Source organism: Tympanuchus pallidicinctus, unplaced genomic scaffold, assembly GCF_026119805.1.
Source record: "Tympanuchus pallidicinctus isolate F22 unplaced genomic scaffold, pur_lepc_1.0 scaffold3, whole genome shotgun sequence".
NCBI lineage: Eukaryota > Metazoa > Chordata > Aves > Galliformes > Phasianidae > Tympanuchus > Tympanuchus pallidicinctus.
In genome coordinates this window covers 47891832-47918884 of record NW_026294747.1, presented here as the reverse complement: position 1 = coordinate 47918884, position 27053 = coordinate 47891832, and the positions used below count along the sequence as shown (strand labels likewise).

The 27053-nt window shown below is 36.8% G+C and overlaps 1 protein-coding gene across 3 annotated transcripts in view; it reads left to right on the top strand.

Annotated features, from left to right (window-relative positions):
• Positions 1–27053, top strand: part of BEGAIN (brain enriched guanylate kinase associated) — a 141397-nt gene that overhangs the window by 76123 nt on the left and 38221 nt on the right. For all 3 annotated transcript variants that reach the window (XM_052695002.1, XM_052695001.1, XM_052695003.1), the window contains 2 exons: positions 10690–10851; positions 15472–15538. In XM_052695002.1, coding sequence (XP_052550962.1) covers positions 10690–10851; positions 15472–15538 — 229 coding nt within the window. The remainder of the gene's footprint in view (positions 1–10689; positions 10852–15471; positions 15539–27053) is intronic.

The window sequence follows — 27053 nt, the reverse complement described above, 5'->3', positions numbered from 1 at the left end:
TGTTGGAAAGATGTTTGTATAAAGCGACGGCTCAACATGCTGAGCAGTGATGAACTTCGTAGAGGTAAACTGATTTATACTCTTGCGGAATAGAATACTTCACAGTTAACAACTCCTAAAATAGTGGGCTGCAATGTATAAAACAAGGTAGGGCTCAAAATAATCAGCCAAAGATGACAGATGGCATTTTTTTCTCCTTTCTTTCTTCTCTTCTTTTTTCGCTGTACTATCAGGTTGATCAAAGCTCTGAGGATCATTTATTATTGTAGGAAAAACTAAAAATATCTTGAAACAGTCACACAAAATAGATAACAGACAACAACCAGTAGTTCTCTTTTCTTAAAACCTTGTGCATGAGTCTATATATAGTAACAGATGCCCTCAGAATACAAATTAAATGCGCACTGCTGAGAATTTGGGTCTGACCAGGTGAAGGTGCATTATTTAATCACCTCTGCAGTTTGTTTTTGTTAGTCAAACAATTATCCATTCTACTGTCAGAGAAAAGCCTTCTTACAAATCCCTACAGCTCACCTCTGTGCTTTGTCACTGCACTATTGTCATACAGCCATGTGTGATGTGGGAAGTAAATGATAAAGAATGGAGACTGCAGCAAAACTGCACCAATGGCTGAAAGTGTCATGCACTACATCTCACTTTAAGCACTAGCAGCACTATCTCCTGTACTCTTTGGTAACAATAACATTAACATTTTTTAAAGGTGAACACTTACAGATTTCAGTTAGAGATACAACGTGAGCTCAACATGTGAATTCTATCACAAAACAGGATCATAATGCAACTGTGACCAAATATAATAAAAAGACATATCAGAAATTTACTCAGAGCAGATAATATATAGTTCTTATAAAAAAAAAAAAAAAAAAAACCACCATAAAATACAGTAGCACATGTAGTTATTCCTTCCCCCAGAATCAGTAGTAATTGTGTCTGACTTCTCCTGGAGTCAAAAGAGTTTATTTTTTTCCAAATATTTAGCATAACTTCTCACATGGTAAGTGCTAAGCAGCCTACCAAAATGAGTCCCTTGAGACAGACACAGATGAATTTCAAATCAGAAGAAAGAGAAAACTGTGAATGGAAGGAACGTGCCAAGGTGAGTGCAGAGATTATAACCTCTGCACACCAACTTATGTCTGGGTGCTTAATGCATAATGAACCAAGTTGACATTCTTTCCCTACTACTAAAAACATTTATACGGTACTCACCTCATCCCATTCCAACCTCAATTCTTTGGAAGAAAGAATGATATAAATTTCAATTTGCTTCTGGCCAGTAGGTTTCATTCATTCTTATTACCCATCCAAACATGAACATACAACACAAGTCAAAAGGAACAACATTCCTGTTCCAGCACAGTGTGATCCAGACGAATCAGAAAGGTAAACAGATAAAAACAAAAATGAGAAAGCTTTAATAACATAATTAAAATATAACTTTATAAGCTTGTGAGATTATGTAGCATGCTGCTTTCAGTAATTTCCAGAGGGAGTGCTTATCCTTGACCATAAACCAAAGCAATCTAGAAAATGGCCACTCAGAGGTGTAAGGAAAGCTGCTGCTAGCAGATGCAGCTTACTTAGTCACCTGGAGAGCTTTCTTTGAAGTTTGCCTTTAATTGTGCTGCCTCCATTTCTCAATATCTTCTTTTTTTTTTCTCTCCTTTCTCATCACTGCTTAGTACTCTGGATTCTCTAGTGAGATGCAGTGCAGCCTGCAAGGACCAAATGTTAAAAGGCAGGAAATGGTTCAGCAGCTTCAAGATACCTTCTATGTGAGGAAGCCACCCATATATCTTTTGTTACAACAAAAACTATTTGTTGCAGTCATCTCTTCCTCTCTTCCTCCTGCTTTTTTTTTATTTTTTTGTATCTTGCAAAGCTACATAACTCATCATTTCTTCTATCTGAACATTTTATGCAAACCAACTGGCCTCTGGAAAAAAATAATAAAAAAAAAAAAATAGAAGCACTTACCAAAATTAACCTTCTTCCATAGTCATGTCAAGATCAGTGTCCAGTCAGCAAGAAGTGTGAAGATCCCTTCAGCTGCAGGAATAGTCAGAGTGGCAACGTCTCTGATATCTTAGGTGAACGTGGAATGAAATTTGCTATGCCAGAATGCAACTTCTGTCCCGTGTTCACATAATGGATTCATTTCAGATGAATCATGATCTAACACAAGGCAATGTTTGGACAACGTGTATACTCTGGAGTAAGGAATGAATATCTGTAGAATCCTCCATTCACAAGAGAAAACAAACATATTCTTCCTACTACCAGATAATGATCCAGGAAATGTATCAAATGTATCAAAATGTATGAGCTTTTTTGTCTCTTGCAAAATCTCTTTTTCCTCACTTGTTCATCCTTTCATTTTCTAGCAACGAGGATCACTTACCCAACCCAACAGTTTGCACATAAAAGTCACTGACTCTAAGAATCCAAAGTTGAAATCAGTGAGATCTCACAGGCTTTAGAAAGAACCTAACAGATGAACTATAAGGCAGCCTGGAAGAAGACAAAGATCATAACTATTTCTATTACATCAATCGTGTCTCTGTGCATCAGTCATCTTTGAATTTGGGCACACATTTCCCTCTTTTCATTGCACCACATTCATTTTTTATAATCAGCCAGTCTGACCACAGTGTGGTCTTTACAATTGCAATGGTCTCATAGGCAAAATTGGCCATCTCGTTAATAGGAAGTGGAATATATTCTGAAAATTCCAGATCCAAATCAAGATAACAGATATTTTAAATCAGTCCTCTAGGAGGCAGTCAGCTATTCAATCTCCTTGCATTGGAGAACAATGCTGGGCAATCCTAATCTTAAATTCACATTCTTTCCTCATCGTTCCCCAGTGCTGTTCACAATGATGTGCTCCTTGGATGCAGGTTGGGTTCTCACTGCTCATTTTCATTTGCCCTTTAGAGTTTTCATCACGCTAGGGGAATGGCAATTGCCTGCTGAGGAAGCTTCCCTTAATCAAAACACCTTTAGTGTCTATTTCTGAAAGATGTAATTTTATTCATGGTATTTCTATGCAATCCCTTCAGAGCCTTAGGTTATGGACAGTAACTTTAAATAAAGGACAATTTGCATATCTTTATTATGAGAAAATATCAAAAATCTAACAACGTTCCATTGACAATAACAGTATTCACTTAAGACAACTCAGTGCTGACAGCTGGCCCTCTAAGGGTTTCCTAATATCAACATGTAACTGAATCTTCATTACTTAATCACTTCATCTTACAGTTAATAGTGAATGTTTCTATTGGATACATATGTCTGTGGGCTTCATATAGTTGATATAGAAGACATCTCTTCTGCAATGAGTCTGTCAAGTCACTGTAACCAAAATGAATATCCATTTGATTCATAAGAAAGATTGCTCTTTTCTACCTCTTACCTATAAATCTAGCACAGTTTAGACACACTCACCATCTTTGGTATCATATCTTTGGTCAGGTATGAGTTTTAAATTGAATTATTCAGCGATACTCACATCCTAAATTTTAAAAAAGCTACCTTCCAAAGTCCAGCAATATTATGTCAGCACTCCACGTACTGTAAATGAACTCTCATGCTAACAATCTCTCCCATAGTACTTTGGACTTCAACTGATAAACATCTTTTTTTCTCCCCACTTTCCTTCCAAAGTATTTTCTAATTTTCTGATAAACTATCCCTCTTTTCTGGTTTACATTCTTCCCAGGACCTTTTGTACAATTTAAATGCAAATTGGTTGATGTATTTGTCAGGGTCTAAATGAAGCTGCTGAACTAAAAGCACGAGAGCCACTATTTGTGAACTGAGCTCACCAAGGTGTAGCAATGTAATCTGTAACCTCAACAAAATGAATTTCAAATCTATATCTGGATAACAACATATCTGGATTTAGACTTTGTGATCTGATTCCATTTCTCTAATCAGATAGAGCAAAAGCCAAGTTAGCCACAAAAAAACAGCAGACAAGAAAGATTGCTTTAACATTACTCTCAAATCTGTAATCCTGAGCATGTCACACATAATCAAAACTTGATTAACATAAAAATCTGATTACTGCTTCATTAAATATCTTTCATTCATCTAGAAAACCATTGCTAAATGTTTGGACTTTATTTCCCATCTATAAATGTAAAAACCATTGCTGGTGACACAGATTCAGTAACACAACTATTATCCCAGAGCAAATCCTCCTAGGCCAAGCTTTCCTCTTCTGCAGCATGGCCAGCCTGGGCAGCATGCAGATCCAATGTGACCCATGATAAGTAGCAGAGCTGTGCTTGAGCTAGGCAATCCAGATCAATGTATATGGATGCTGCTGCTGCTGAAGCCCGATAACTCCAAGATCAAGTTGCCTATGCAGGCCAGCTCCAGTCAGTAGGAACTGAGTGGAATGGAGGATTCACTGACATCTCCGCTACCTGTGCAAATCTCCAGAGCTCTCTGCCACCAGCTTGCTCCTCACTAGCCACTTACTGGGAAGAATCCACCAGAGTCCTGCCCAGCTAACTGCCTTCATCTCTCCACTGATAGAACCATAGAATTGTTTCAGTCAGAGGAGACCTTCAAGAGTAATGTAGCCCAATTCCCCTGCCGTGACCAGGGACACCTACAGCTCCACCAGGCGCTCAGAGCCTGACCTTGAATGTCTCCAAGATATTTAGATTCGCATCAGACTTGCATATAAACTCTATTCAAAGATCAGAAATGAAAATGGGAATGTGGCTTTTGGCTCTCCTTGAGCCAAAGAGGACATCCCTTCTCATAATTCCCCTGAAGTCTCATGCTATTGAGAAAGCATTTCCACAAGAGTGAGTGCACAAACTTGAGCCAAGGCCTTCTGGCTGCCCACATCACTGCTTTTAGGTTTCTTGAGTCGTATAAATCAGCACAGCAAATCTGGGCTCACAGATGGCCCTTGGGCTCTTCCCAGTACCTTATCTCTTCTATTATACAGATCCTTTCAGAGCAAGCACCTAGATAGAACTGATCAATTTTGATGTTCTCTAAATAAAATAAAATTTTATAAAATAAAAAGGAGAAAGAAAGAAAAGATGCTTTTTTAGGTCCTTTTCCAGAATATATTTTTAAAATTTGTCAGTGCTCATAAATTTCCAACCCTATGTAGTCCTTTTTTAGAATGTGACACATCACTGACATAAAATAGATGTGATAAACACTTTTAAAGTGTTTAGTCGCCTTCTTTTGTGGGCCTCCATGCAATCTGAACAGATAAGAAAGGAAATATTATTACCTCACTTCATACACAGAGAACTGAGTCAGGAAGAGGGGGAGTTATCTGACAAGATGTGGTTATTTACGTCTGAGCTACTTGACTAGATTCCCCTTGTAATTAATGGAAAGGAATGGGTACTTCCAGATTTACGTCACCTCCTTTAAAAGAAAGCTTCTAAAATAGGTCATCTTACTCTCATCCTGATATTGTCTGTCCAGTTCTGCAAACTCAAAATGGGAGCCACAGCTGAACAGATGCATTAACATTTGCGTCAGGCCTGTACTGCCTTAACTCACTTGTTCAATATAATATCAGCCATGTGTTCAAGGTAATGTACAATACTCAGAGCCTCAAAACCCAGAGGGTAGGAACTCAGATTCCTTGTTTTTCAGTATATTTTGCATAGGCCACTATTTTGTTCACATTTTGCATTATTTCACCGTTTATTTCTATCCTAATAATGTTAAGCAAATTTTGTTTTAGCTGCTACTAGAGCTGTGTCATTAATGTCATCCATTAACTAAGGGAGAATTTCCATATTTGAAACTATGTTTTTGCACCAGTTTAAAACAACATTGCAGAACCACCTGCAAGGCAAAGCCCTGAGATGGCAAGAAGCACGAAAGTGCTGCCAAGGTATATTGACTTTTCAGGTGGGAAATTGGGATTTCCAGAATACTCTAACTATGGGGCAGGCCCACAAACATCAGCTCTCAGGGAGAAAAAGCCCAGGGATCATCATCTTTGTGGTCTGCCTGAAGGTAAAAATCTCAAGAAATCCTCTGGCCTCCACACAGCTGAGCAACTCCAACTTTACACATCAGCACTCCTTTGCCATTGGGCCATCTGCCAGGCAGATGAGCTGGCAGGAGATCACACAGGTACAATGAAAATCTGTTTTTTCCAACTACACCTTTCTCAGAATAGAACTACCACCACATGGCATCTTTTCTTGGACTGAAATGCTCCAGTGAAATAAATACAGCTCATCTGGACAGCACTGCAGATGAATACCAACCAGCTGAAGCTGAGATAGGCATGCTTTCTGTCACCATTGGGCTGTGCAGTTGTTCCAGTACTCAGCTTGAAGCAAGGGCTTGGGGGGGGGACTTCTAGGAAAAAAAAATTTGTTTTGACCACTCACCACCTTGTGTGCACAAAAAAAAAAATAAGGAAGGTGAGCGGTAACATTAGGGATGCAAGAACATTTTTTGTTTTTCTGTTGATCACATAGGGATGGTAATTCTTCACACCAGGAAAGTACTTGTATTTCGGTAGTACTTGGATTTGCATGTATAGGCTTCCAGTCTATCTTGTATAGAACACACTTCTTTTCACTAAATGTAGTCTGAGTAGCACTACCTCCCATATGATTAGATTTCCCCTACACTGCAGCTGAGGATAAGATCCAGCAATCACATTCAACAGCGTCTCCCTGTAAGAGTTCTGCTCAAGGGAAGAAGGCTTCAAATTCCCTTTCAGGCAACAATTGCAGAACTCAAACCTGGCAATTACTGGCTATTTTATGATGTTTCTGGACAAGAACCTGTTTGCCAATATGTTCTCTTATCTATTTTATAATTTTTTTAATGAGAATAAGCATAGCTAATTGTTAAAAGTATTTATTTGGGAAGACTGAAGACACATTAATCACCTTTTAAGTAGCCCCCCTTGAGAGGTTTACATTGACTATTCAAGTACAATATTTAATATTGTACTAACTGTCCTTGTATTCAGAGAAATACTTTAATGAAGTAAAATAGGCAATGACTTGTAAACTACTTGTTGAAACAGGAGCAGAGTTTTAGAGATCAGTAGAAGAAATAGGGAACCATTCATACAAACGGTCCTACTGTGCAGGAATTTGGGGCCTGTCCTGTAATTCCTTACTTCTCCAGCTGCCTGTGTTTCAGTAAATCCATGGAATATACGATCAGAGTTCCCTAAGGCATAGCACCACTCTATTCCCAGTTTATTCTTTGAAAATTAATTCTCTCTTCTCCTGGTTGTATTATTTCTGATTGAATTATTTTCTTACTTTTTAACTGAGGAACATATATGCGAATATTTATTTAAAATCCGTTTTCTGAATATATTTCCTGAAAATATATGCATTCTTCATTATATCTATAATTAAAAAAGAGTTGACTAACCACAGAAGATAATGACTAATTGAGATATGTTGATTTACCAGCATCAAAAAAATTGTGCAGTGAACTTTTCTAATGAACTCTTATATGACAAAGAGAATCAAAACAACATGGCTACTTTGTGGATTTGTCTTGGAGAAACAGGAAAAGTGATTAACTTATTCAACCGTATTTTGACTTCTTAATTTTTTCCTTTTTTCAAATATGTCTAAATTACCACTACAAAAGTTTACACTGGTACACAACAAAAGTATTGATTGTGAAAAGCCCAGTCTTTTATAACAAGAAAGCAAGTAACACAGCACAAAGAAATGTGATTCAGGCACTGCATAAACTGATAAAACTTGAAGGTAACAGTGGGAGTAAACGGAACATGCTTTCTCTTTTTTTTTCAGAGAAAGCATATTTCATAACAAACTGGGGGGGGGAGGGGAAGAAAAAAACAGCATAAAATAGTTTTGATTTATATAAAATAAAAATTGAGACTCTGACTCTATTTCTGTTATTAGATATATTAAATTTGTAACATTGTATGTTCTTCCTCTTTCTACAATACTCAGTACTCAGCAATTTTTTTATAAGGGCATATAGCAACAGGATGAGGGGAAATGGCTTTTAACTGAAAGAGGGCAGATTTAGACTAGATATTAGGAAGAAATTCTTTACTGTGAGTGTGGTGAGACACTGGAGCAGGTTGCCCAGTAAGGTTGTGGATGCCTCCTCCCTAGAAATATTCAAAGCCAGGCTGGATGGGACTCTGAGCAACCTGGTCTAGAGGGAGGTGTCCCTGCCTATAGCAAGTTAAATATCTTTTCAGAACTTGCTTAATTCAATAAGGCTAAAAAGGAAATAAATGTTTAATAACTTTCCCAGTTTGAGGGTTTTCTTTCTTTTTTTATTCTATCCCTATTTCTTTATTTTATTCCATAAAAGTGGCTATATGTTTCAGCGGTATATGAATGCATTATGTGAAGAGTGCATCTATGCAGACTGTTTTCTTAGTTCATTAGAATTGTACTTGATTGTCACTGACTTAAATACTCCAGGCATTCTCTTTACACCTTCTATAAACCCAAAGGTCAAACTCTTCCTGTGGAAAAACTTCCTTCTATAGCAGGATCCGGTTGTACCTACACCTGACCTCACCAAAGTTGCATTAACTGAATTTGCCTGACATAAAGCAGCACCCTGAACATTCAAAACCATAGCCTGAAAAGCTCCTGTTTTTGTACAAACCTTAGATTTTGACAGATGATTTAAGATTAAATCTTTTCCACTCTAGTTTTCATAAAATCCTGGAATGATGGAGGTGGGAAGGAACCTCAGAATCTGTCTGGCCCAACCTCTTCTCAAGAAGGTACACCCAGAGAAGGATGCCCACGACCCTGACCAAGTAGCTTTTGAATATCACCAAGGAGGGAGGGAGACCCAACCATAAGTTCATACCTTAATTCACACTTCATAGAAAATCCAAGTTGCCAAGTTACAGGAAGGAAAACTGACTTCTCTTTTGAAATGAGCAGAAAAATATAAAGAACAATAAGTCAGAACAAGAGCAAGTGAAAAGTGATGTGATGTGATGTGGCAACCTCATGAATGAAGATGTACAGATTTGAGCAACATGGGTGCAGATTCTTATTTCCCAGATAACAAGGCAGATATATTCACCAAGTGAAATATAAAAACTAAATGACTGAAAAGCTACATTAAATGTCTGAATTAGAATATATTATTTTAAAAAAAATAACCACAAGTGGTAATCCAAAAATGACTGTAACCACACAACACCTGTAATTGAAATAGAGCACTATGCAGGCAAAACATTAGGCTGTTTCCTAAGCATAGGTTGCATGGATCAAGTAAGCATCAGTTGTAAAGCTTTTGCATTAACTTACTGAAGATCCTATAGTAGTTGGTAAAGGAGAAGATCATCCCACTGAAGCCAGCTCAGATAAATTTTCCTTAAGGAATCACTTGCTATTCCCATCACCCTTGTCTTATTAAAGATCCAAAATACTAGTACACCTATGCTGATGGCAGTACAGATTTGATATCAGAGGGCATCAAGATTTGCCATTCTTTTATGAAAAATTATTTTTTATCTTATGTTTAGAAAAACTAAGGCAATTCAGAACACATCATTTGTTAGCCCTCTTGTCTCTAGGTGGTGGAAGACTACAGCTCTATGGTGCCTCAGAGCTCCCACCCAAAGCTGAGAGATCAGCTCAATATTAGCAGAGATAGTAGTAATCTGAAACGAGGTGCAGTCACCTCTAGAGATACCAGTTCCAGCTGGAGCCCCAGCTTCCTATTCACTTGGAAAATGTGTTAGAAGATTGAGGAACTTACCACCAAGTAGACTAGGATGAAAGAGCTCCATCATGCAGATAAGGAAGCAAGAGAGGACTGGCTCTCTTGAAAACACACAGATGGGGAAAATATCACCAGGGTCATCACTGCAAATTCAGGTGCATGGTTTGGGAAGATGGCATTTTGACCTTCACAGTAAAAGTGGTGCTTTTATCTCCTGGACCTAGACTATCTTAAATTGTCTCTGAAATAAAACGAAAAGTGAAAAACTTCTCTGAAAAAATTCACTGCTTTCTCAAGGAGTGTAAAAGCAGCTAGCTTACAAGCAAGACATACATTCTTTCTTAGTGAAGGTACTGTGAAAAATTCGGGGTCACACTTGTAAATAGCATGGATTTATTCCCCAATAGGTAGGAAAATGGAGAAACATAGTAATAATTGATTATTAAGACTTCAATTCTCATGACGAAACTCTAAGTATAGAATCATTAGCAGCTCTGTGGGACTAAGGAGCAAACTGAATGAAAGGAGACAAAGACTTATTTCTCTAGAAAATGTTATAACCTTGGCTATTGGCAAGGAAATAGTTTTGCATAGTTTATATACATTCATTGCTCTATAAATATCTGCTACTTCAGTCACTATATTTTAGGGTAACTCTAAATGAAAGTTCCTGTGTTAAACCAAACGCTAGACTGCTTTTTGTTTTTAATGAGGGTTCTTCCACAAAATGTTCCATTGTGGCTAATGAGATATTAACAGTGAATGCACTAGGACAGATGGGAAGACAGTCAGCTGTCTAAATCAGAAGATTTTCAAAGTGCAGTAAACAAATTATTAAGCACAATTCACTGGCTCCGTGCCATTAAATACCATAGAGAATTGGTCAGAGAATGCATCATGAACAGCTTTTCAGGAGCAGCTAAATTCTACAGCTGTGATCTTTTGCTTTTCTAGTACTTTGCAAGAACAGAAGGGGGAATTACGAAAACGTCTATCATACACTACCCATAAACTGGAAATGCTTGAAACGGAATTTGATTCTACACGTCAGTATCTTGAAATAGAATTGAGACGTGCTCAGGAGGAACTTGAGAAAGTAACTGAAAAACTGAGAAGGTTAGTAACTAACTTTTTGAATTAAGCAGATTTGAGGAATTTACAAAAGGCTGTATTAAAGACATGTAAGTAAAAATATAAATACATATCTCAAATATTTATTATTTATTGATTAAACATTCTATGTTCATGCTGAATATACGTATTTCACATATATGAATATTTATTACATACTGTATATGAAACTGTGTTTATCATACATAACATATTTTGTATTGAAAGTAAACACGCAAATAGAAACATGTATATAGGTAGGTATATGATATTGTTGATGTGTAATCATGTGTTGGTTAGTACTTAGTTAAATTACACATATGAAAGTATCATAAATACATACACATCTCATGTATATATATATACATAAAACATTTTAATTCTATTTTTAATTCTCCTTCGTATGATTCTATGATTAATCAATTTGTCTGCAAATTTTCAGTTGTTACTCTCCACTGTACTGATACAAGAAAAGAGTATTTGTCTCAAAGCTGAAACTAAGATCAATATAAACAATATTATGACATTTTATGTCATGATACATTACATCATTCAGTTTCCAGCCCCAGATAGAATGACTGATACCAAAAATCTATTACTTAAAATTACTGAAGCTGTGGTACAGTGCTATTGCAAATCAAGGGCCCAGTTAATGTTAATGAGAAATTATCATAAGCATGCACTCCTGACATTTTTGGTAATGATTAAAATGGTCTGTAATCTGGCACTAAACTTAGCAGTGATTCTCAGTATTAATTTTTTCCATTTGTTTACAACAATTTGGAACCTACTAGTATCCATTTATGTAGGAATGTATCTGCATTTTTTGTGAAGACTTTGCTGAAAAGTATACAGATAATTGAACTATTTGATTTAATTCACTGGATGAGCCAAAAAAAAAATTCAGAACAAACTGTTCCAGGGCTAGACCCAAAGAAATCATTCTTTGCAGAAGGCAAAAACTGAAGTACAACAAAGCCAGAAAAACAAAATAAAATAAATTAAAAAAAAAAAAAAAAGAAAGAAAACCTGAGTCAACCAAATAATTCTATGTAAATTAAAAAAATAATTAGGCTGTAAGATCTTAAATTAAGAAACATCTAGTATGTTCTTATAACTTAGGTTCTTTCCTATCTCCGAGGCTTCTTAAAACAAGACCAAAATGAGCAGATGGATTATAGGAGTCATGACTGCGAAATCTATACTTATCTATCAAGAGCTCTGCAGAGGCTTTCCATATTGTTTTTCTGCCATCGGTATTTATTTTCCATCATTTCATTAAGATAATGTGTACTGAAAATTACATTACACTTGATGTAGTTTTGTTCTGCTATATTACAGCTCTAAGGGCAGGGAATATTGGCAATCTTTTTTCCCAAAATATTGTTTTAGACACGGCTGTCATAATTCTTGAATGATCCTTATCTGAATGACTGGCCATCCCACTTTTGTTAAAAGAAAGGGACAATATACAGTTTTCCTTAAGTAAAAAAATAACCTATGTCAACATCACCAGACACTGACAGTTTAAGTACTCTTCAAAATTCAGGCCATTCATTCTTCATTTTGCTCATGGCAAAGTCTAGCAATAGTACCTAAACACCAGATTAGTAGAACTGACTTTCCTGTACTCTGAGCACTGTATTATATTATGAAGAAAAGTTATATTGAAAAATTATGTTTCAGGCAGGTAGAGACATTGGAGACCCAAAATATTTTACAAGCTTTAAAGATGTTACTACTGAGAATAGCGAGGCATACCACAAGTTAAACAAATAGATTTCCCAGCCTGGAAAAGGAAACTGTTGGAAATCCAAAAGCATGTCAGCAGTATGTCACCAGTATCAGAAAACCAGCATGAGAAAAACAAGGAATCAGAATTAGTTTCAATAATATGTTTCTTTCTTTATTCACAACACGGGGAGAAAAATTCAGCCCCTACTAACAAATAAGCCATGTGTACGATGATCCCACTTGCATAATAGAGATCATTTCTGTTATTAAAATTCCATTAGCGTTGTGCACAGAATTTTTTCTGAGAATCTGAACAGCCATCTTTTTCTGCTCCTTTTGAAAGCTTTTGACCTCTTAATTTGTCCAGAATTAACTGTTTAACCTAAGCAAGAAAGTCATCTATGTGACACTGCATTCAAGGCTTTTGACCTCCATTTTTCTTTTTTGACCCACTGGGAGCAATGCTGAGAGTGTTTCAAAATATTAACCGTAAAGTAGGGCTTCGAAAAGTGACTGAAAAGATGTTGGGAATTTCACATTCCTCACAGTGATTCCCCTATCTAGAATGAACAGCATGACTTTTTAAAGATTATATTTTCATAATATTCAAATATTAATATGGAAACTCAAAAGTTTCCCCTAAGGTCACACTGGTTTTCCTGCTTGAGACTGTGCCCTGGGAACCAGCTGCTCAAGGTCTTCCTGGCATTTTTCAGAGAGCAGAGATATCTTAAGACACAAGGAATGAATCCATACAAGCATATTTTTAGTGCTAAGATTAGCCCCCGCGCTTAATTGTTTCACCAAAAGCTAGACACATCATGGGCTAAAGGGGTTTTCAGATCAGAAACTTGGTAGCTGTGTTAGCTTTAGAATAAACAGAGGAAAAGTATTTTGTTTCTGTAAGAAAACCAGTGTAACTCGTGTTAACGGAAAAAGATTTTTGAACAAGGTTACTATTTTAAGTCACCTTTCAAAGCTAAGCTGAACTCAGGGTGAAATTCTCTTCTTTGCAGAAGGCTAACCCAAGCCTGTGTTTTACATCAGATATTTCAGAGCCATGTGAGGGCTTTGAAATAGAGATTTTGCAGGCCTTCTCTTTGCAGTCTTTGAGAAAAATGTATTGTCTGCTTGGTTAGAGTTCTGATACATGGCATTCAGTGTGGTCAGAACACTTTTCATAAGAGTTCAATTTACTGAGGAATCTAAACATGCATTTATTGCATGCACATGTATGTATGTGGGTATCATATAACCCTATTAATTTAACAACAAAAAGCCATCAAAAGCCATCAAAATGATAATAATTTTTTATCAATTCACATGGAAAGATTTTCTCCTTAAACTGGTTTCAGAGACTAATGAAGATGACCTGCTCTTTGATTCATTTATTTAGAGAATCCAAATTTATGACAAAAATATTTCATATTGCACAAGACTCAGATTATGTGTATATTTTTTTTTCTACACAGAGTTAAGTTACCATTTACTCCCCTGATCATTTTGAATTTGAATAATTTTTCCTTCTTTTTTATTTCACAGTAATTGCCGAGTTTGTCTTGTATCCCTTTAACACTTTCTTTTATTTGTTGTTAAGTCTGTTTCTCCCCATTCAATCCACATTTTCTGCCACTTCTTTTGGAGCAGTGGATTTAAATTTGGGTTTTATTTGGATACGTGCTTATATTTGTGTGCACATTTATGCTTATTTTTACTACCTTTGCATACCATTCTCAACAGAAATGCTCTTTGAAGCTCGGCTTGCTATGTACTGTTTATTTTTTGTTTAGATTTATTGTTTGGATTTTATTTGCTGGGAGGTGGTCAGTTTTTTCAATGCAAAAACTTTCTGTGGAATATTTTCTGATAAACATATAACACAGGAAAACGTGATAAAGACTTGATACAAGCCGAGAAGCATATTGTTACTGCAAAAACCAACTACTGTCTACTGCATGGAAACACTGCCATTTGAAAGCCATTATATTAGCGATAACTGATCTTCCAGTCATCTGTAGTGAGAGAAAAATATTGTCTGTAGAATCTTAGGACTAAAACCTCTGGTGCATTGCCATTGTAATAAGATGGATATATAGGTTATCTGGCTGCAATTGCTGTTAGTTTTGTTCATGTTTTTAAATACAGGGGAAAGAAATCTTCAAACCTTGTAAGATGCGCTCCACGTAGCTCTGTACTGCAGAAAAGACTCGGGTACAGAGAAATCGAGCTAGAAAAATACTGAAAAAATATTTTGTTTGGCACTATTCCTTCCTTCATAAATTTATGCAGATACTTTTGAACCCATTCCTGAATTCTAATAAAAATAAACACCCACATTTTCAGTGTGAGATATCTAGATTTATTTGCTGAAGAAAGAGAATGTGTTGCTGAGGTTCAAGGATGTGCAATTCCTTTGAACTTCTGTCAAAAGGGGAATATTCCCTTCTAAGTCATTTTTTCTACTGCAGTCATTGGGTTTCTGCTGCAATTCTCCACATTAGGAGAGTCTGCTAAATCTCTTCCTGTAGTGTCTAAGCAGAAAGCTCAAGCCTCCTCCCTGACATATAATTTGTGAGCCTGATGCACAGCTACAATCCCTTTGTGCAAGTTCTCATGCTGTGAAGCATGTCTGCACATAAGCACAGAACAGCAAACACATTTTTACTTCCTGACAGAATTTGCTGCTAAATATAGTAAACAAATATGACATAGAAGTTTGCTTAGGAAGTAGGTGGTAATTGCATTTCAAAGGAAACCACTGACTGGCAACAGGAGTGGTAAGCAAATAGATTTCAAGTAGTGCAAGCCAAGGTTTTGTACTGATGTGAAAGTTTGAGGTAAAAATAACACAAAAAAAATACATTCAATTATATGATATCATCTTTGTTTTAGGATACAAAACAATTACCTAGCCTTACAAAGAATTAATCAGGATCTGGAAGATAAACTTTACAGAATGGTAAGTTATAAGTGAATTTTTTTTTTAATATTAAATGTGCTTTTATGGTTCTTAAATCCTATGACAAACATATTTGCTCCAAGTGCAGTATGCTTGAAAAAGATCTATGGGTTTATCATTGTCATGATCTAAAGCCCAAGCTGTGTAAAATGGTGTATCTCCATTAATTTAAATAGAGATTGCATTGGCTGATGATCTGATTGAGTAAATTGTAACTTTAAGATAATTCTCACTAATTTAGTTAATAACTTCATGGGTTTTAAATATTTACATTTTCATTAATTAACCAATTTAAATAGAGTAACCTAAGGTTTTTTCAAGCTTTTTAGATACTTTCACTTAACTTTTATTAGTTAATTTAATAGAGCTTGAACAGCCTGATTTTTGTACGCTGCCTAAACTATAAATATCAGCATATAAATTTATGATCTGCATGCATCTGCAGTCACAATATCAAAGTCAGTGTCACAGGTCAATTACTGAGTAAGGAAATCACTGCGCCACTTACGGTCTCCATCTAGGACAAAAATTACAGCACCACTCATTCAAAAAGGTTTGAAAATGTTTAAAAGAAATGGCAACGTCCTGAGCATGCTGGCTCATTGCTAATGCCACTGGGTCGTCATCCTTGCTGCTAGGAGAAAAGTCAGAGAGAAATCTAATGGTAATGTTTCAAGAGAAAAAAATAGAAAAAGAAAAACCACACAACTGTTTTGATCTTCAAAAGATCTTCAGGCCAAGATCTTGTGCACAGCCTGCCCTTCCTTCTCTCCCAGATCAATGTGATTGGTCATTCCTTGCTCTCTTCCCTGCCTGGCCCTACACCTAGCAAGTCCCAAGCAAGCACAGCGTACACAGCAGACAGATGTCCAGGCAGAGGCCTGACATATAGCTATAAGGAAGCCAGGATAAGCCAATATCTTGCAAGGTCTCATAGATAACATTTCTATGAATGGACTGGTTAGAGTGAAGGGAAGGATTTATTTTTCTTTGAAAATAAGTAGGGACTTTGGCAGCATACTCGAGTGACATCATCCTTTACAAAGAAATCAGAGACAAATTTCTGAAAATGACTTTGTTCTTATCTCCATTAAAATAGATGACAACGAATGAAGTATTGATGCATTTTTAACTGGCTGGAAACAGGGCAAAGTTACAGCTGAATTAGAGCTGATATTTGTATATACACAATCATAAAATGCATTTGATCTCATGGTGTCTTTTTCTCCATTTTTCCTTTATTACATTCTTTTTCCTTTTATCTAAATCACTTCAAGATTTTATCTTCATCTTTAGCCTAATATTTATTACATGCTACAAAACAGAAATAACTTTCAGGCATTCTGAATGGTAAAAGATATTCAAAAAATATATATAAAAGGAAGGACTCCAGAAAACCCTTGCTTTTTCAGCAAGTATTTCAGATCAAAGCAAAGAATTTTTAAACTGATGCATCCTCTTAAAACATAAAGCAAAGATTTCAGAGCATATCTCAGAAAGAAGGAAGATTCCATCCATGGTGCACTGTACCTCTTTTTATCCCACTAATTTGACAGTCATTGAAGGAAGCTTCAGAGACTCGAAGAAGATCAGCCAGGCTTTGCACACCACTTAAATCCAGACTGATTTGCCTTCTGAAACACTGAAACTGGAGACATGAATCAAAACCAACCAAACAAAAAAAATCTGATAGAAATTCTATTAAAAAAAAAAAAAAAAAGAGGAAAATAGTGACATATTGGGGAAAAAAAAAAGTACCAAATCATCTGATTTTCAGAATATCTCAAAACACTTAATACTTCAAAGAAAGCTGAATTAAATAACAGCTGGTCTGCTTAGTCAACAGGTCATGGTGGGCTGTGCTCTTGGACACCTTTCCCTCCCTTTCCTCTTTAGGAGAAACAGCTGTGTTTACTTTTCGGTTTAATTTATTCAGGTTGCCATTATAAAATCAAAAGCCTTTGATTTCTCTACCTTTATCCAAATATATAAGCTGTGTTTACCTTCTCCCTCTCTCCTTCCATTTTTTTCTATTCTGACATATATGTGCATATATGCACACATACATACACAAATTTGTACACAAATTCTGACCATTTAATGTGTCCAAAAGTATTAAGGGGAGAAATTTTGTGTTCTCCCTTCCTGTGGTGATCTGGGCTGCCTCCAGAAGAACCTTTCTCCCTGCTTTTACAGGCTACCTATATCTCTTCTTTTTCCACTAAGATGTCCCAGCTCATCATGACTATTCTGGGACTTCACTCTGGCCTCCTTCTTCTGTTGATGTTTGAGTACCCTGAATGTTAAAGTATTCTGAAAGGATGTAAAAAACAATCATTAATTCATTAGCAGGCACAGGAAAGAAGCTGAAGTAGCAGTTATTTTTCTCCTAGGCTCTGCTTCCTTTTGAGTGCTAGGCTATAAAATATTTAAAACTGTTTGAAAGTCCTGATCACAAAAAATGACATCCAATTGAATCCTCTGTTACATCAGAACTCCAAATGAAAATATAAACCAGAGTGTCTGTGATGGCTAAGGGCTGAAACCTGAAATCAGTGGAGAGTTTTGTATATTAAAGAGGTCAAATTTAAGTACATGACACTGTTCCAGCAGATGCAGCACAGAGCTAAGATCCTGCTGTTATTACTTAAATAAATTTCTGTTCCTTCCATTACCATGGTCTTCAAATGAAGAAGATTTGTTTGCTCCTTTAAGCACCGGTGAATCAAGGGAATATGCAAACTGTCTTCTTAAATAATTAAGCCTTATAACTATTTTTTTTCCATTAAGCTGTAGGAAAGTACTAAGCAAAGTCATTAAATTTTTTACTATGAGTCTATCTTGGGGCTGTTGAATCAAAGAATGTATTTTCATATCTAATTCCTGTTACCAGCATACTTCACTTGCACTGACTGGTCTGAGTTTCCTGCAGATTCTTGGCCACAGTCCTGCTAGTCACACAAACTGCAGAAGCAATTTGATTAGAAAAGTCTTCTCAACCATGTGTTAATATAACCTTTTCATCAACTTAATTCAATGATATTTTGCATATGATCCTCACTTTAAAAAGTTTCTGAAGCTTTAAGGCTTTCTGTTGCGGCTAGTTCTGCATTTTCCTTTAAAGACATAAAACAGATTATTAATAGTATCTACATTTGGGAAGAATTGACAGATACCCAGTAATAGTTCTTAATAAATCTAAATTATAATGAAAATTGTACCCATTTCACTCCTGCATTTTGAATGTACCATAAAATCTGATTTCATACCTTATTCCCCAGAAAGAGTCTGAAGTATCTATTCTGTAAGTAGAAAGTAAGCTTGGCATCATCTGTGATATAAGCAATTTCTCATGCTGTCTCGCTCCAATTTATAGGAGGGAGAGGAGGTTCTTTTAATATGTTCATACCTGGCGTGAGATTAAGAAACAACAGTTCAAATGTTGGTCCGACCAGTTTGTTACAAATCCTGATCAGGGAGACGGGGAAGGGAAGGACAACTACTACTACAGATTAGGGTGACCAGGAAGGGAAGGAGGGCGATAGAAAAGATAGGAAATAAGCAAGAATCACATAAAGTGGGGATAGTCACCACTGTGATCCAGCAGCAGTCCTGCTGCATGACGTTTCAAAGGTCCGAAGCAAAAGCAGCAGAAGGAGAGCAGCAGCAGCATGGGCAGCAAGCAGGTAGCATGAAGAAGTTTCACAGAGCCAATCCAGGAGGAAGCAGCAGGACTCAGGTAGCAAACACAGGAGAGTTTGTCAACATGCAGGAATTCCATAGTGAGGAATCTGATGGCAGACACCTTTGTTCTTCTTCAGCATCCAGGTATAGCGCAGAGCAAGTTCAGGAGGGAGAGAGGCAGGTTGTGAGGCTTCTCATGTCAGAAACCTCTTCTTCTTCATGAGGAACCTGTTACCAGAAAACCTAACTTCATGGTTGTAGTTCCCTTTTTTATCCTTCTGCCTTCATGGCATTCCTGGGTGCTTAGGTAAGAGTCATGTGCAGCACTTCCTGAGATGGCCATCTTCCACAAGATAAACCCACACGAAAGACTGCTTCCTGGTCATTAATCTGCAGCTTCTCTCTCTCTTGCCCCTGGCCTTGTCCATCTATGTCCCTCAGACAAAGGATTTCACAACCCTTTCCCAGGACTTGTCCATTAGTGTTCTCCAGACAAAGGATTTCTCAACCCTTGCCCAGGACTTGCTTGGACTTGTTCAATTGTGTCCCCAGCAAGCCTTAAGGCAATGATGAAAAAGAATAATCTCTTACACATGTAAAGTCATTTAAGAAGGCAGAATTTAAGCTCCTGTTTCATCTCAAAATCATGCCATTTGCATCTCCTACAGATAAACACAGATAGCATTAGAGATGGATAGCGAGGGTGGCAGTCCTGTAGGAAGGGGCAAAGCCCTCTGGTGACCTGGGAGCTAGCTAGAATCAGTGTATGTGCTCTGTAAACCATCACACCCAGTACTCCTTGGTCTGCCAGTCCATCTGTCAGAAGACTGCCACCAAACCAAAACCTTAACATTTTGCTTCAAAGAATATCAGTAGGTTCTCCCCCAGTCTGTTGGATTAGGTTGATGTTTTTAAGGAAAGAAAAACATTATTTATTTCCCTCTCAGTGCTGGTTCAGGACCTCTCAGCACTGTAGGCAATACTCCGTGCTGTCAGACATCAGGAACATGATCAGACTCCTATGTTTAGCTGCGTAGGAACTGCTGGACTCCATCTCCACCACCCTCAGCCACCAGGACATCAGTCCCTCCCCATGCAAAGCAATATTCTCCCTCCGTACACAGTGATTATGTATTTTATCATATCTGTCAAGATGAAAGCTGTTGCAACACATTAATGCCTGATTTTTAATTTACATTAAGGCAAGCTGGGAGGTGTGAATCAGCCATAGAGTTGGAAGAAATTATTATATAAACTATCAGTACAGGGGGATTTGTGTTAGGACTATCAGGTCTGAAATGCTGTATTATCTGAGCACTGCACTAATTTTTATCTGGTTTCGTCCTCTACGTATGATTTAGAGGTGTACAGCAAATACTTTGTGCTCTATTTTATAATTATTTATCCTACTCTTGAATACCTAGGGAGTCTGTTGGCCATAATATACCCAAGCATCTCCAGCTGCAGAAATCCAAAGAGGAATTAAATAAGAGCTGAGCAATTTTCAGATGTGCTCAGAAGATTTGTGTCATGGGATTATCATTTTAAAGGAAACATATTTCTGGATTTCCAGACAACAAAGGTAGAGAATATGGAATGGTGTAAGGATTTTGATGAACAAATCCAGTTAGGCATTAAAATCACCTGACTACCAAAGTGAGCTCAGCCTCAGAATTTAAGATCACCACTAGCCTGCATCTGAGAGTCCCATGAAAGCTATTGGTTACCTTCCAAAATGGTTCAAATCAAAACTGAAAGACGAAAACTAGAGATGACCTAATTATACTTAAAATAATTTGCATCCCAAAGACAAAAAAAGTTTAGAGTCAGCTCAACCTGGCAGGCTCATTTGCCCACATTCAGTGAAGACAGCTGTGAATTTCAAGATAAATTTATATTAGTTGGTTATCTGAGGCAAAATCCAGAGACTGTATGCCTCCTTGACTAAAGCAACTGCAAAACATTTCTAAGGAAGGAAATGACCATGCATGGCACAGAAACATATAATTATAAAAATAGTGGTTAAAAATGCATTTCTAACAGGCTTTTAGGTATCATATTTTTATGCTTACAGGCATTTTATATTAAAGATCTTTTCCACCTCTGACTGATTTTTTTAATACTAATTTCCAAGATAAGAAAATGTATTGCCAAAGAGGATATAAAACTAACCTTCTCGAATCCCACAGTTTAACTTCCATAACACAGCCTGTAACACAGGCTCAGACTAAGTAGATACATCAGATTGGTAGCCCTGCATAAGCTGCAGGGCACAAAACTGCCTCACAAAAGCAAAGCAGCGCTTTCTTCTTTGGTCCTTTCTTCTTCCCTCTTTGAAAGGGGATTCACTTCCTATGAAGCAGTCCAGCTTCATCCTAGTTAGTGCAGACTTTTCCACAGCCATAGAATTATTCCTCTGCTCTGCTTTTCCCTCTTGGAAGAGCTTCCTCCACAAGTACCAGCAACCTTGGGAAGGTGTACAGTGACAAAGACACTCCTTATCTCCTGTGTCTTCTCTGTTGAATGATGATTGCACTGTGGAGCTCTGCATCTCATCCTTCCATATACACAATTATCTGCCAATTCAACACAAGGAAAAGGAAAGAGAACAAATAAGCCTGAAAATATTTTGTATGCCAGGCACTCCACATCTCAAAGCTTTTCATGAGAGCAATAATGAATGCAGAAGACAAAGCACAGAAGATTGAAAAGCCTTGGCCAAAGTCATCAGCAAGGAAAATTATTCAGCAAAGAGCTAATTTCCAAAAAATTCTCAGATCTTCTCTATACAAATCCAACGTCTACAACAAAAATCAAAACATGTCTTAGGTTCTCCTCACCCTCATTTCTTATACCAGTGACTTATATCCCAATTAGAACTTAAAAAGAAATTAAGTAAGAAATTAAAAGATTTGGCAGAGTATTTATAAAAAAAAAAAAAAAAAAAAAAAAAAGAAAAACCCACCAACAACAAATTGAGATACTTACTTAAGAAAAGTATTGTCCCATTTAGACCAGATCGGCATAGAAGGTTTATGTCATCTGCTTTCATAATCTAGTTTATTTCTAAATAAAGTAAATTACCTTTTCGAAATAGTACAGCAGCAAAAGAATTCAAGAACCTTGAATGTACTGGAGGGAATGTTACATTAACTCAGATAAGAAGATAATGACTTTATTCAAGAGAAAATTAAAAGAAAGAAGGAGGGAGTGATTTATACCTTGTCTTGTTCTGTTTGGATCCCTCATGCTCACAGAACTGTGCTTTGAACACATAGGATCATCAACACTATGGGATCTTCCATACATTTTCTTACCACACATGGCTCTGTCTCTAGCTGAGTCCTCTTTGCTCAGTAGAGATATAAGCTTTGTTTTTCTGCAGAAACACACATCTCTTCTTTCAATCTACTTTCACTAACACTGCACTGTAAGGTACTACTACATTTGCTTCATCATACCATCTCTTGTCCTTCCAACTGTAATTTATCTAGCATTTTATCATCCAGCAGGACTCCATCCTAACAAGACTTGCCACTGATATGAAATGTGAGAGACACACAGAGAGACTATAAGCACATTTTGTCAGCTCCATCTGAATTGCTAGCAGAAAGAGCAGAAAGAGCCCAGAGTAGTCAGCTTAGAAAAGCTTACACTATAAACAGATGGGTATATCTTTCCAAGCATAACTGCAGTGCTGGGGAAGATAATAGCAAGTAAGACCTCACCTCCCTCTTCCAACAAGTTGCCTACATTATCAGCAGGGTCAGGCAATGAGTTGATTGTGTTTGATTATAACCAGCTGACCCTGAGCTGACCTGACCCAACAGCTATGAACAGGAAAGGATCCTTTTACCACAGTCCAGTGTCTGGAACAATGTCCTAACCAAATGAAAAAGGTGCGGTGGAATGGCAGGGCTACAGGGTACAGATATGATGCTCTTAACTTCACCCCCTTGTGCAGAGACTCTTACCTTGCAGAGTAATTGTAAAACAGGTGCCACTGAGCAGCCAGCCCACTGGTTCATGACTGGGGAAGCAATCAGCAAGTGCAGCATAGATCCATATTTTAGTATATCTAAGCAGAACCCAAGCAGAGAATGATGGGATTCCTTACCCAGACAAGGTTTGTTTACATTCATTTAATTTAGATATACAAAGTATCCTTGTTTATAATGGCTTTTCTGTTCATATTTCCATTCCAAATGACCTGTATAAGAAACAAGTGTCTTTACCACGAGCTCAAGTTAGACATAGGATATGCATTGAGGTGAAAGTCTCGAGACCAAATACATGATGACCTCTAGCTGGAGGTATAGATACAAGCAGTTCCTGTGTGGTACAGGTCAATCGTATTTCCAAGAGCAAATCTATACAGCCATTAATGATAACTGGTATGAACTAGTGTCCCCTGCTCAGAATGGCTATATTACTATTGACTTCTGTCAAGACATACTTACCCCACGAAGAACTTTTCCAGACTAGCGCTAGACTTTTTTAGAGTGGGAAGATAAATACTCATCTCGTGTATTTTCTACAAATAACTTGCAATGAAAATGCCTATGTTTCAGATGCAGCATTTGACAGCATTACTCTAGCCATATTTATTTCTGTGATACATTATTAATTATACACTAGTGATAGTTATGTTCTTTTCTTTCATGGCATTACATTTCAAGACTGTGACATGGGGTAGTAAAGGAAACAAATCTTTATAAGATCTTCCCTAGAACAAAGTTGAATGTAATATTGAGATCAAACCATTCTTCAAGTGAAACCATACATCATGAGATCTAGAACCTCAGACTACTGTAGCCCTACAAAATTGTCTTTGATAACAATATTCTCTTTGGAAATCAAAAAGAGAAATCAGATTCTGCCCCAGGTAATTTTTTAATCAGCATCCAGTGATGTTTATTAAAAAAACATAAATTCTATAATTTAACTCTGATGGCCAAATTAAGGCAGATCAGTAATTTAGACTTACAAGATTACATTCTTTATCAGAGAAAAAAACATGCTGCTTCATTTCATAGCTCTATTTTGCAGAATTAACTATTTAAATTGTTATGGACACGGAAGATGCATTGGGAACACCTATCTAGTTCTTTTTTGTTTAACATGAAATAAAGAAACTGACAAACTTGAACATCCCACTATAAATTCTATGCTGTATTTTTAATCCACCAAAACAATCAGAAAAAAATAAACTCGAAGACTAAACATCTGTATGCCTAAATTCTGCCCTCCTCCTCAGGCAGCAATTCTCATAAAGGGGCAAAGTAGATTGTAAAAATTTCACTGTGGTCTCTTTTCTTACAAATTCCTTACTTGCTTGTTCTCTCCCTTTTTTTGTACTCCTGAAATCCCTTTCCAACTTTAAAGACCTTTTCCCCCCTTATTTAAGTCAGGATTCTTTTTTACTTTATGTCTTGAAATCTCCTTAGTCTTCAATTTGCATCCTGGGAACACATAACACAGTATACACAAGCACATCAAAGTTTCCAAATAAGTATGTTCTGATTATTCTTTTCTGTCCACTCATAACTATTTCTTGGCTTTGTTTCACGTGTCTTCTGTCTGAGAGCCTTGTTTAATTCTGCATTATCAAACAGGTAAAAACAAGTGAACATCCCTAAACAATGGGACTCTCTCCTTCTCCATAAAGGCATCTGAGAATCAGAAATATCTTGGTGGTCACACATTATGAATTTTCACTATCTTCTGTATAAATCTGATGAATTTTCTTAAAACTATTTCTGTCCTAGCCATACTTTTCAGCCTTGCTGCCTCTTTACCCTTATTAATCATTGTAAGAGACATATATGGAAAAATACATCCTCTTATTTTGGGAAATGATTAATATTCCAAACATTCATGATGAAGATGTTTTCAATGGGCGTAAATGAACTAAAGTCATACTTTTGACTATTTTTCCCCAATGCACCATGCTGTAATCTGGCATGAGAAGGATTAGAAAATACTTGATTTAATTATATGCTCTGTCTGGGCAAATACAATTCAATTAAAGAAGTTGTGATTATTAAATCTAAAATTCATTAGCATGCACCCATCAGTCAGATGCTTGAGCTTTAGATTAGTAGTTCTTTTTAAATAGTAGTTCTTTTACAGTTACCCAACTACTAGAAAGAGGATACAATTACAACCCCTAATAAAATTAGCCCAAGTTACTCAATGCTTGATTTCAAGTAAAATTTACTGAATGGATTTTGTGCACCAGTTGTAGTAAGTTCAATGGAATTTGTAACAGTCTTGGGTGATGTCAAAGTAACCAATTCAATTCCATCACAAAATGTGGTCTTTCGAGTTTCCATACACTGACCAAAACAGTTTGTCAAGTTTATGTAACTGACACTTTAAATTTTCTTTCAAAGTTTCCTTCATATGTAAGTATTTTAGCAATCTTTTCCTTCAGGTTTCTACTGAAAATATTATTAAAGAATATAGTGCATTCATATATTAAAACCTTTAATTTCTATGTAAGGTGCCAGGAAAAAAATTAAAGGTCATCAGAGACATCTGAGCATTAAGCAAAGATCGATTTTATTTCTACTAATAGAGAGTCACCAATGCCCAACTCAAGATGCTGAGAGGTGTCTCAGTGAGGCATATGGTGTTGTCTGATCTTCCAAAACATCCTGCTAAGAGAATGTGGAGTTCAAAATATGACCATGTCAGCCTGCACTAAGATTGCCATGTTAAGCCTCCCCAGTACCTACTGTGCTCTGTTGAGAATTTTCATACTGTTTACATTAATATTTCTCAGTGTTCCCACTTACAGTGATGCAGGAGCTCAGTAAATATAACATCAGAGGGAGAAAATTTATTTGAACAAGACTCATTTTCCTTCATGGTAACTCACAAAATTGGCTTGATCTGCTGCAATGTGATTTTGATAAACCCTCACTGTATGGTCTTGCCCAATTTTCCATTGCTCAGCTTCCAGGAATTTGTCTTCTGGTAAATAACCAGAAGTGAAAAATAAAGAGTGACATATTCCACAAGGAAGAGGAATTATAGGCCAGAAGCCTTCTTGGAAATAGTGCTGATGGAGCATGGATCTACCCGCTTCTTCAGATGTTTTATATACAAATTCTCTTTTTTACACTGAGAAGAGTAAAGAGTAAAGAGTAAAGTACAAAGAGTACCCAGTAGACAGCTGAAAGATATGAGCAATCCATGTAATTCCTGGTCAGATGTGTGTTTCTCCTACAAATAAAGCAGCATGGAAAGCAGGGTGACAGGGAAGATAGTTGAAAACTAGGCCCATGGCTGGACACATAGGAGAACTGGGCTTCTAGTAGTATTGATCTAGTTCTTATTAGGAAGACAAGCTGCCTGGTTTGGCTGTATCTGCCAAAGCAAATAGGAAGGGACCGTATATGGAAGTGGACAGTTATATCAGCTGGGCATCAACTTAAATAACAACAAAACAAAAAAAGAATTGAAAGGTAGAAATATTCACATTCATTGTTGAAATGAAGATATCAAAGATAAAACTTTTCAAGTTGTCAAGAGGTATGAAAAGATGGTCTGGATTTACCCATATGCCAGTGGTAGCAATCCAGGGGTAACCCAGAAATTTGGGAGATTTCATGGAATGCATGTGCATTAGTATCAGACAGTATGACTGAAGCTCACATAAAAGATTTTTTGTGACTGAAATGCTTAAATAAGCTTGTTTAAGAGAGATCAATGGACTCCAGAGTCTGCTGCTGGCATGCTATACTGTGCCTAGCACCTCAAATATAATTAGACTTGAAAATAAATAGATTATAGAAATAATTTTTGAATTATTCATATGAGGTAG